The 10,937-nt window shown below is 62.3% G+C and overlaps 1 protein-coding gene across 2 annotated transcripts in view; it reads right to left on the bottom strand.

Moving 5' to 3' along the window:
- Positions 1-522: 522 nt before the first annotated feature.
- The window catches only part of STK32C (serine/threonine kinase 32C), an 83,076-nt gene continuing 72,661 nt past the window's right edge, over positions 523-10,937 (bottom strand). The window contains exons 6-12 of one of the 2 annotated variants that reach the window (XM_060091844.1): positions 10,794-10,883; positions 10,075-10,178; positions 9,343-9,459; positions 8,058-8,183; positions 7,852-7,983; positions 1,637-1,704; positions 523-667 (exon numbers count right to left, since the gene is read on the bottom strand). In XM_060091844.1, coding sequence (XP_059947827.1) covers positions 523-667; positions 1,637-1,704; positions 7,852-7,983; positions 8,058-8,183; positions 9,343-9,459; positions 10,075-10,178; positions 10,794-10,883 — 782 coding nt within the window. Of the gene's footprint in view, positions 668-1,632; positions 1,705-7,851; positions 7,984-8,057; positions 8,184-9,342; positions 9,460-10,074; positions 10,179-10,793; positions 10,884-10,937 lie in introns of those variants that run through there. The other variant, XM_060091908.1, reaches the window with a different exon arrangement.

Here is a 10,937-nt window from a genome sequence, read left to right as displayed (position 1 = left end):
GAACAGTCTGTATCCCTATAAAACACTCTTCACGCCCACACCCCTCCCCCCTTGATGGACAGGATCCGAGCAGCCCCTGGGCCGCCCCCCCCACCCCACCCCAGCTCCAGGCGGCACGGCCGGGCGAGGCGGGCTATGTACAGCAGGTGGCAGGAGACCAGGGTGCCCATCCAACCACGCAGCCCGTCGGGGGGCCACCAGGAGAGCCCGCGTGCGGGCCACATGCTTCCCTCCGCCATCGCCCGGGTGGCCCCCGCCCTCCACGCCCACTGCCCTCGGCCACACCCACAGCCTCGTCACCACGTGCTGCCGAGAGCCGGAGGGCAGCCTCAGCGGTCAGACTGTCCAGGGAAAGTCCAGCCGGGGCGCAGCGGGAGCCACCGGCCTGGGCCTGTGCCTGTGCCTGGACCCGCCGGGCTGCTCCGTGGGAAAGTCGATGCTGGGCCTCCGCCTGCCTCCAGGCCCCTCTGGAGGCCCCAAGTTTCCAGCGTGACCTGAGCTGACGCTGTGGGCAGGGGCCACCTAGCTGCTCCCGGCCGAGGGGCAGATGGTGCTGCACACGTGCAGGGCCGAGCGCGCCCCCTCGCCGTCCGCCAAGGCCTCCGCGCCCTCCCCGGGCTCAGATGCAGGCAGGGACTCGCTCGTGGGGTCCTGGCTCCTCTTCAGCCTGGGGGGAGACACAGGGAGGGCCTTTACGCGGCCTCGCCGGCAGCCCCAGACGCTGCTCGCTGGCCCAGGGCCTGTCCAGGGACTCCTGGAGTGGGTCCCGCAGGAACACAGACACATGCTGGGCATCTCTGCCTGGGCAGAAGCTCCTCCAGCCACACTGGCTCAACAGGGCGAGCGGGCACACGGGGCGTTCCAGCCCAGCACCCTCTGGCCGTTCGTGGCCCTCGGTCTCAGAGCGACAGGGCTGGCGAGTCTCAACCCATTTCCAGCCAGAAGCTAAAAGGAGGCCTAGTTTAAGCTCAGGTTCTGCAGGTCAGCAATTCTGGAACAAAGCGCCTGGCCGGGTCCCATTACTACGCAGGCCCTGACCTCCAGGATGATGGCCACTGTCCTAAACCAGTGTCCACACGTCGTCCTGGTCACTGAGGCAGGACAGAGAACCAGCTGATCCTGCTCACTTTCCAGGCCAGAGCTCAGAGCCTCCTCCTCCAGGAAGTCTCTGCCCCTCATCCCACTCCTCCTCCTCTCAGGCCCCACAGCACTGGGCTGCCTCCCTCCACTGTGGCAGGTGTCCTGGGTGTCTATTTGTGGCCTGTCGTATCTCCCTACCAGCCAGCTCTGCCCTTTCTGTCCCACAGTCCCTGAATAACCAAGTGAGGGGTGGGAGTTGTGGCTGCAGGGGCCGCCCAGGAAGTCATCTGCCCTCAGCTGGGCAGTCCACCCAGTGTCTGCCCAGGAGATTCTGGCCATTGGCTGAAAGAAGTGCCCAACGAGCCCTTCCCCCAGAAGCCTGAACAGGGACCGCCCACCCTCTCCCCTAGGGCCACTGCTCAGAGACCCCGAGGAGGGCAGGGGTCAGGCTTCCCAGCCCCGCTGATGCCACGTGGCTGCAGCGGCCAAGGAAACCGAGGCCCAATTCCCCGAAGTCCTTTCTGCCCCCATTACTGGCCCCAGCACGCACACTCACTTCTCTCTGTTAAAAATCACAAAGTCTTGCTGGATGGCATCAAGGCAGTCCTGAAGGTAGTCATTCTCCTGTTAGTCAGAAAGACAAAAATGAGCGTAGCGGACCCCGCCAGGTTCCCTCGCGTCCCTCAGGTGAGTTCCTGGGCACGCCTGGACCGCTTCTGCTCTGTGGCCTCCTCCTCTCTGAGGAGCCTGTCTTTGGGCTGTTTAGGCAGCCGGAGTGCATGGGAGTTTGCATCTCCAGGTGACCCTCAGCCAGAGACCGAAGGACGCCCGGCCCCCTGTCTCAGGGTGGTTGCAGTGTGTGCAGAACCAGACTCGTCTGGAAGCCACACCGGGCTTGGCTCCCTCCCCTCCCTCGCCCCACACCAGGTCCTCCCGGTCACTCGAGCCTGGTACACAAATCCCATCTGAGGGGCTGACTCCGGGGAATCTGAGTAAGAAGGTCCCTGGCAGAAGCTGTCCCAAGAAGCAGACGCTCAGGACGGGGTTCTGGAGTTGGGTCCCGCCCTGTCCAGATGCCAGGGGTGCTGAAGGGCCCTGGCGGGCGTGAGACCCCGACCGCTAAGACCCTCGCCTCAGGTGTGTCGGGAGAGGGTGCAGGCGGAGGGGACGCACTGGGACTGCGGGTCAGGGTGGTCGCGCCTGGCCCCATGGGTGTGTGAGCCGCGGACTCGGGGCGGCCAAGCGGCAGCCCCAGCCGCAACGTGGAGACGCTCCATCCCGCGGCCCCGACAGGGAGCTGGACACCAGGCTGAGATGTCCGAGCAGCGGAACTTCAGAGAACGCTGGACCCACAGCCTTGAAGTTTCCTGCATCAAATGTAAGGCCCTGATAGGGAAAGGGTGGGCTTCTGGGACGTGGGAGGGGCTGCCCGAGGGGATGTTCGTGGCACGTTAACCCTCCGCCCTTGCGCTCCCGCCCCGACTCCTGCAGACGATGCAGAGCTGCAACCACAGCAGGCGAAACACAGCACTCGCCCACTCAAGCCCTGCCCCAGCTGCCCCCCTCCTCACGTGCACCCCTCGCAACTGCGCAGGCACTCAACCTGCTGGTAAGGAAGGTGTTACTCAAGGAACCGGCAGGACGGGCCTGGGAGGGGCCTGGGGGCGGGGCTATGTGGCTGGACAAGGGAGAGTCTGCCCTTCCAAGACTAGGGTCTAATCCCCTGGCAAGAGCCCCTGGCGTGTGTAGCTCCTAATACACTGCGACGTGGAAACATGGAAAAAATGACGGCCCAGGTGAAGAGTCCAGAAAGTTCAGAACGGCCTTGGGAGAATGCCGGGGGCGATGGGCTCGTCAAAGTCTCAGAGGACTGGGCAGCTGGAGTGCGTCAATAGACTCAAGCATAAAGACCCACGGACCCATCAGATGACCGTGTTCTTCTGGAGGGCCCGAAGGACACTCCTTCCAGCCAGATGACAAGGAATGAGCTGCGGGGTGGGGGGGGACACAGTGCCCTGGGGAAGCTCAGTGGCGTCTGTCTTGTTCAGGACGTTCTGCTCCAGGACCGAGCCCCCAGAGGGGTGATGCCGGGACCCAGAACAGTGGAAGCCGTAACCTTGCCTACTCAGCCGCACTAAGGGGGGTGGGACTGCTGCAACAGGCCTCCGGGTTAGAGTGGCACGCAGGGCACCCCGACCCCCAGGGATGTGGATGATGTCCGACAGATCACGGCGCTCCCAGGGGTCAGAGACGGACAGCCAGTGCTCACACGTGCGCACACACCAACACACACACACACACAGTAAGATCAAGGGTGCGGGAGCAGAAGGCTGACGTCGGCCACCTTGAGGGAAAGTCACAATTCTTTTCCTCAATTTTCCAGATCGAATTCGGTTCTCACTAGACCCATGGACTGAGGAGGGGCAGGCTCCCTGCGGGGAAGGCCCAGGCTAACTCACAGCGAGTGTTCACGGCAGCCATGCCCTCAGCCCTTCCCCAAGGTATCTATGACCACTTCCCTCATGTCTGCACACAGGAGAGGGGAAGTGCCCAGCCGTTTAGAGGTCCGTTGGAGACAGGGTCTGAGCTAATACTTGGCCCATGTCCATCTTAGCCTACCCAGTGGCTATTGCCCCCTGGCTGCTGCATGCATAACCAGGACCGATGTACTTGGCATCTGGCAGAATTCTCAGATTAGTACCTCGACCTGTGGAGTAACAGCTATCATCATGGGAAAGCCCAGTGAAAGCTCCTGAAACTACCCCCTCTCAACAAACCAGCCGAGATAAGAAATAAAAAACCAACCCACATCCAGAGTGGAACAGCAGTGACAAGTGCCACTGTGAGCGACTTTTGAGTCTTTGCCTTTATCTGCGGGGATCCAAGGATGCTGCTTCCGTTGTTTTCCCATTTAATCCACGAGCCTGGCCCTGCCAAGATCAGACGGCTCGTGGCAGGAGAGGGGAACAAGGACAGATTTAACCCTAGTGGTGGCCCGAGCGCCACTGCTGAGCCTGAAGCGGACTCTTTGCCAGAACAGACGACACAGCTGCTGGTGTGTGGCATGCAGCCACTGACGGGACCCACACATTCTTTCTGATCCCATCAGCAAAGAGGGTTGGTATTTTGCATTCACCTAGGACTAACACACTAGAAAGCCAGTCCCCGGTTGTGATGGTTCGGCAAACGACTTTTTGACTTTACAGTGGTGTGAAAGTGGTATGCAGATAGTAGAAACCGTACTTCAAATTCTGAACTTTGATCTTTTCCCGGGCTAGCGATGTGGGGTCCGATCCTCTCCTGTGACGCCGGGCAGTGGCTGCAGCTCCCGCTCAGCCCCATGACCACAAGGGCAAACAACCATTCTGGACCCAGGCAGCCATTCTGCTTTTCACTTTCAGTACAGCATCTGATCATTTACATGAGACAGTCAGCACTTTATTATAAAACAGGCTCTGTGTTAGATGATTTTGCCCGGCGTGTTCTAAGCATGTATAAGGCAGGCCGGACTAAGCTATGATGTCTGGTAGGTGAGGGATCATAAATGCATATTGACTTATGGTATTTTCAACTTACAACGGGCCCGTCAACCCTGGCTCAGTGCTGGTGATAAACAGACAGGTGCACAAACTCCGGCCGGAGCCAGTTCTGGACCGGAAGCTCAGGCCACTCAGGGGCGAGGGCCGAGGTCATGCCAGGAGATGAGCCACTGATGCATGCAGACCAGAAGAGGTGCCATCTGAGGGTGAGGAGGTGCTAGAGTGGGGATGGGGGATGGAGAGACGCTGTCCGTGGCCTGGGGGTTGGCGGGGGGAGGGGCTGCGGTTCATCTCACCCTTCCGCACGCAGGTTCTCCAAGGACAAGAGACACTCCTGCCCAAGGAGCCGCTCGGAGGGTCTGGGCAGCGTTAGAGGTGGACGGTGTGCACTGTGACGTGCCCCAGGGACCCCTCCTTCCCGAGCCACGGGCTGTGCTGTCAGCAGGGAGCTGTGGCTGCGCTGCGCACCCCGTCCGGCTCTGGCGCCTTTCCTTGCGACGGAACATGCATGTGGTCCGGCAACCTGCTGTGGGCTTTTGGACCCTTTGCCGCACAGAGTCGGGAGGCCACGGAAATGTCTACCCCTCTGGGGCCTTTTGCTGACTGGGTGCTGGGTGCAGGAGCAGGAGAGGCCACTTCCCCAGAGCGTAACCCGCGCTCAGGTCCCTGAAGGCCAGGCTGCTCTCCAAGGACAATGCCTGAAACAGACTTGCTGCCCCGACCCCGACTGCATGAGGGTTGTTCTGGGCGCCCTGCCTGGGTCAATCCGTGCACACGATCCTCGGGGTAGACATCCACGGGCCCTATCAACGCTGATACACACAGCGTCTGACCCCAGGTGTCACCCAAGGTGGGGAGTGACAAAGGGCCTGGGCATGGGGACCAGGCACCAATCCCTAACTTTGTCACAAATGACCTGCTGAGCAACTTAGATGTAATTCCCAAACCCCTCAGAATGCCCTGGCAATGCAAGGGACCCAGAGTAGCCGAACTGTCTTGAAAAAGAACAGGTTGGAGGACTCACACTTCCTTCCTGACCTCAAAACTCACCAGAGAGCTCTAATTGTCAAGTCAGTGTGGCACCAGCAGGACAGACACACAGCTCAGTGGACTAGAACTGCAAGTCCATAAAAAAACCCCTACATTCACTCCATAAAGAAACCCCTACATTCACGGTCAATTAATTTTTGAAAATGATGCCAAGCAATTCAATGGAAGAAAGAATAGCTCTTTCAACAAACAGCACTTGGACGACTGCACATCCCATCCACTTGCAAAAGAACCAGGTTGGACCCCTACATGACACTATCCATAAAACTAACTCGAAGTGGATCCTAGACCCAAAATGTAAGAGAAAAAACTATAAAACACTTAGAAGAAAACACAGGAGCACCTCTTTGTGATCTCAGGTGAGGCAATGGCTTCTTAGAAATGACACCAAAAGCACGAATGAACAAAGAGGAAACAGATCCGTGAGGCGTCAGCAAAACCAGACTTCCGCTGCAGATGGTGGCAACCAGAAGAAAGGAAACCCACGGGGCTTCCCTGGTAGCGCAGTGGTTAAGAATGCGCCTGCCATTGCAGGGGACACAGGTTTGAGCCCTGGTCCGGGAAGGTCCCACAGGCCGCGGAGCAGCTAAGCCCGTGAGCCACAACTACCGAGCCCACGTGCCACAACTACTGAAACCCACACGCCTACAGCCTGTGCTCCGCAACAAGAGAAGCCACTGCAATGAGAAGCCCACGCACCACAACAAAGAGTAGCCCCCGCTCGCCGCAACTAGAGAAAGCCCGCGTGAAGCAACGAAGACCCAGTGCAGCCAAAAGTCAATAAATTAATTAATTAATTTATTTTTTAAAAAAGAAAGAAGGGCTTCCCTGGTGGCGCAGTGGTTGAGAGTCTGCCTGCCGATGCAGGAGACACGGGTTCGTGCCCCGGTCCGGGAAGATCCCACATGCCGCGGAGCAGCTGGGCCCGTGCGCCATGGCCGCTGAGCCTGCGCGTCCGGAGCCTGTGCTCCGCAAGGGGAGAGGCCACAACAGTGAGCGGTCTGCGTACCGCAAAAAACAAAAAGAAAAACAAAAAAAAAGAGAAAGAAAACCCAAAAACTAGAAGAAAATCTTTACAAATAGTCTGTCTAAGGCACTTGTGTGCAGAATATGTAAATAAATAACTCTTATCGATCAACAATAAGAAACAGAAACAAGGATGTACCTTCAGCTCTTTCACGTAAAGAACTCAAAGCCGTCACTCCCACCCTGACAGACCAACAGGAAATTGAGGACAGCTCCGCACCTGCAGTGCCCCGGCCGACACCAGGGGCTGCCGTCAGGGGAGGGGATGGGAGCCCACCCACCTTCTCACTGAGAAATTGAGGCTTCCAGGGAAGACCCCATCCTGGCCCCTCACCGCAGGGAGAGGAGGCTGACGCCCATCTCTCTGCCCAGGACCCAGGCCGGGGGCAGCACAGGCCCCCCAGGTGTGAGAGGCTGCATCCCAGGGCATCCCCACAGGCTCGGCCGGGTCGGGGGGCTGGGGGACTGCCGAGCGCATACAGTGTCCCCGCTGTGACCACCACCATCCACACCCGCAGCCCTAGTTGTGTTGTGAACACCAGCCATACCCCGGGGACGGGTCCAGGCTGGATCCCCTGCTCCCCGGGAACGCCCCCCACTTCCAAGAGCAGCTGACCTGGGGCAGGACGGGGGCTGTGACAGGTTAAACCATGTCCCCCAGGGTGGGGTCCTGGCCCCATTTCCTCAGAATGTGAAACGACATCCCTGCAGATGCCACCAGTCAAGTAAAGGGCAGGTCACCTGCACTACGCATCCTACCCAGTGTCACTGGTGTGCTCGTGCGAAGAGGAGGCAGAGACACCCACACGCATGTGCACGCACACACGCACGCGTGCACACGCATGCACATGCGCTCACACGTACGTGCATGCAGGCGCGCGCATGCACACACATGCAGGCTACATGCACACACGCTTGCACACGCACACATGCAAACATTCACGTGTACGCATGCACAAAAGCACACGTGCGTGCACACGCACGCACACAGGTGGCCCCGTGACCACGGGGGCAGAGCCTGGCCCTACGCAGCCACACCAGAGCTGGGTGAGGCAGGAGGCACCCTCACACCCCGACGGCCAGTGCCCCCCCCGCAGAGGAGGGAGCAAAGGGCGGGCAGGAGCAGCCGGGATGGGCGCCGGGGCCCCGCGCTCACCGACTGGGAGCTGTCCCTGCTGCTGTCCCGCGACCTGTTCTTGGCCAGACGCTTCTTCTTCTTGTGCAGCGGCCGCGACTCCAGGATCATCTCCTCCAGCTCGAAGGTGGGGTCGCAGTGCAGGCGGCCTTTCTGTGGAGGACGGTGCTGAGCCCGGCACCCAGCCACCCTCGCCCGCCCCATCCACCCTGGGCCTGCGGGCTTACGTTGGGCACGAAGCCGGGCTCCACCTTCTTCTCACTCAGCTCGGTCCACAGCACATTGGCCAGCGCGGGGGCCGCCTGCATATCCTGCAGGCTGGACACGCGGTGCTTGGGATCCACAGTGAGCAGCTGCAACAAGGCCCCGGTCAGCCAGCCCCGGCCCCAGGTCTGCCCGGCACTCCCCGGCCCCGGCCCAGGTCTCCCTGGACCCATCAGCAGGCAGCAGCTGCAGCCTGGCTGACTGCCCTCCCGCTTGAAGCCCAACAGGATGGTGACTGTCACGGCCCCGGGAGGCCCCAAGGCAGCCGTGCGTGCGTGGCCAGCATCACAGCCATCGCCTTTTCCGGGGGAAACAGCAGAGACCCAGCCAAGGCTCCCCAGCCTGGTGTGCGGACCCTCCTCACCCCCGGCCTGGGCCCGCAGCAGCCGAGGTCCCACTGTGTGAGCCACCTGGCTGGTGTGGGTACAGCTGCGCGGGGCGAAGGCTGTGTTAAGAGCCCTTCTCAGGGGCTGGTGGAAGGCCTCTAGCCAGAGGTCTCTGGGCAGGGGCCAGGACCTGCCCAGGAGGACCCCGGGGCCAGGAGACAGGAGCTGGGGATGGGCTGGGCCACAAATGTCCAGCATGCCCTCCCTCACCCATCCTGACCCAGCTTTGACACCCCAGTGTGCTTGAGGGACGGCTCTCCGAGTGGGGAGCTGGCTGGCCAGCCGAGGAGCAGCCCCCAAGCCTGGACCTGGACCCAAGGGGAGGCACTCCAGTGGTGACGCCACAGCCCCAGGTCCCCACAAGGCTGAGGTCCCCATCAGGCTGAGGTCCCCGGGCCGCCGCCAACTCGCACTCAGGACCTGGTATGCGCGGGGGTTCTGGGGTTTTCTCTGCTTGCTCCCCGTGGGGGACTGGCCAGCCCAGTGGCTGCCCACCTCCAGCAGGAGGCATGGGGCAGAGGGGACCAGAGCAGGGCGGCCCCAGCACCCAGCCCCACACACCTCCCTCCAACACACACGATGGGGTGACCTGCCCTGAGTCTGGGCATCTGTGACACACAACCAGGTAGTGAGGATTAAATTCAGCTGCACCAGTGCTCGCGTGGGCCGAGCCGTTACAGCAGGACAAGGAGCGGGTGACCGCTGGGAGCCCGCCCAAGAGGGACACAAGACGCAGAAGGCGCGAACCAGATGCCTTCTCCGGACCAGGGCCTCCAGGCTGCCCACCCTCGGGACAGGATGCCCGTGGAGCCCCATGTGTCCGGCCGGGCCTGCGCTCCAGGCAGGGCCAGGAGGGGCTCACCTTCCGCAGCAGGGCCACCGTCTCCCTGGACCAGGTGGGCACGTACTGGACACTCACGGTGCTGAACAGCTGCACCAGGGACTCCGCGGCGTTGCCCGAGTGGATGTCGTAGGGCCTCTGGGCAGCAGAGGCAGAGCTGCAGCAGGCGCCTCCCCGGACCCAGGGCCACCCGAGGCGCGCCCTACCCACCCCCAGCCCCCAGCCCCCGGTGCAGGCCCAGGGAAGAGCCCAGGAGGCCAAGCCTGCAGTGCAGCCGGGGAGGCGACCCGAGAGGCTGCCAGCGGGCTGGGAAGGACGCACAGCTCCCCCAGGGGGCCTGGGCCTGGTGGACCAGCTGCAGCGGGCAGAGGGGGCTGCCTTGCTTAGGGCCTTCTCCAGGGCGCGGTGCCTCAGAGGCCCCGACGAGGGGGTGGGGAGGGCAGGTGGTGACCTGACGAGGCCCCCCGCCTCTGGGGCTCCAGCGCTGGCCGGGCCGTGGCAGCTGCGGGGAGAGCACAGGGGCCCGCCCGCACACGAGCCTCACGGGAAGTCCCGAGGGGCAGCCCTGCTGGACGGTTCTCTGCCTGCCCCCAGCCCCCTCCAGCGTGCAGCCTCGCTGACGGACAGCACAGACCGCCCTGAGCACCTGGGGGTGGGGGCAGCCTCACCCCTTTGGGAGCTGGGGCCACCCCGGGGGGACACAGCTAGCTCGGGGTCTGGGGACTGAGCCCGCGGGCCGCAGGAGCTTCGTACCCATCCACGCAGCAGTTCGTAGGCCATCACCCCCACCGACCACCAGTCCACCTCGAAGGAGTAGCCGGTCCCACCGTTGACGAAAGACTGGAAGATCTCCGGAGCTTTCCAGGGAGGGAAGGAGCATCTGAGCATCCCTGACCGCAGGGCCCGTGACCCCAGGCCCGGTGACCGCAGGGCCCGTGACCCCAGCCCCGGTGACCGCAGGGCCCGTGACCCCAGCCCCGGTGTCCGCAGGGCCCGTGACCCCAGCCCCGGTGACCGCAGGGCCCGTGACCCCAGCCCCGGTGTCCGCAGGGCCCATGACCCCAGCCCCGGTGTCCGCAGGGCCCGTGACCACAGCCTCGGTGACCGCAGGGCCCGTGACCGCAGGCCCAGGGCTGGAACCTTGGGCCAGGCCCAGAGACCAGGCTGCTGCCAGAGCTGGACTAGGAAGCTGCCCTCAGCGGTCAGTCCGTCCTTCCCCACTGACCGCCTGGTTCAAATCCAGGTCCCACAGCCTGACGAGGGCGGTGGGCTATCTCATTATCAGACCCACAATACACGCCCGTCACTCAGATTCTTCTGCATGGATCAAGCCTGGCTGTTCTTAACAGCCTGACCCGTCCCCTGCTGCTGTGTCTTTAGGTTAGTGACCTGACCGCACCAGCCACAGGCCAGGGGAGGAGACCGGCCGGCAGGCTGGCGGGGGGGCGCGGGCTGGGAGGGGCGAGGCTCACCCATGTACGGCTTGGTCCCGGCCAGCGCGGTCGCCCTCTCGCCATCCTTTATGATGGTGGCGATGTTGAAGTCAGTCAGGTGTGCATGTCCTGTGAGAAGAGAGGACAGCGTGACTGTCCCAAGGGCGTGTGTCCTGCGGGCAG

The sequence above is a fragment of the Mesoplodon densirostris genome, chromosome 1 (genome assembly GCF_025265405.1).
Source record: "Mesoplodon densirostris isolate mMesDen1 chromosome 1, mMesDen1 primary haplotype, whole genome shotgun sequence".
NCBI classification, from domain to species: Eukaryota; Metazoa; Chordata; class Mammalia; order Artiodactyla; family Ziphiidae; genus Mesoplodon; species Mesoplodon densirostris.
Note: the sequence above shows the minus strand (reverse complement) of the source record. Positions and strands in the feature narration are given on the sequence as shown.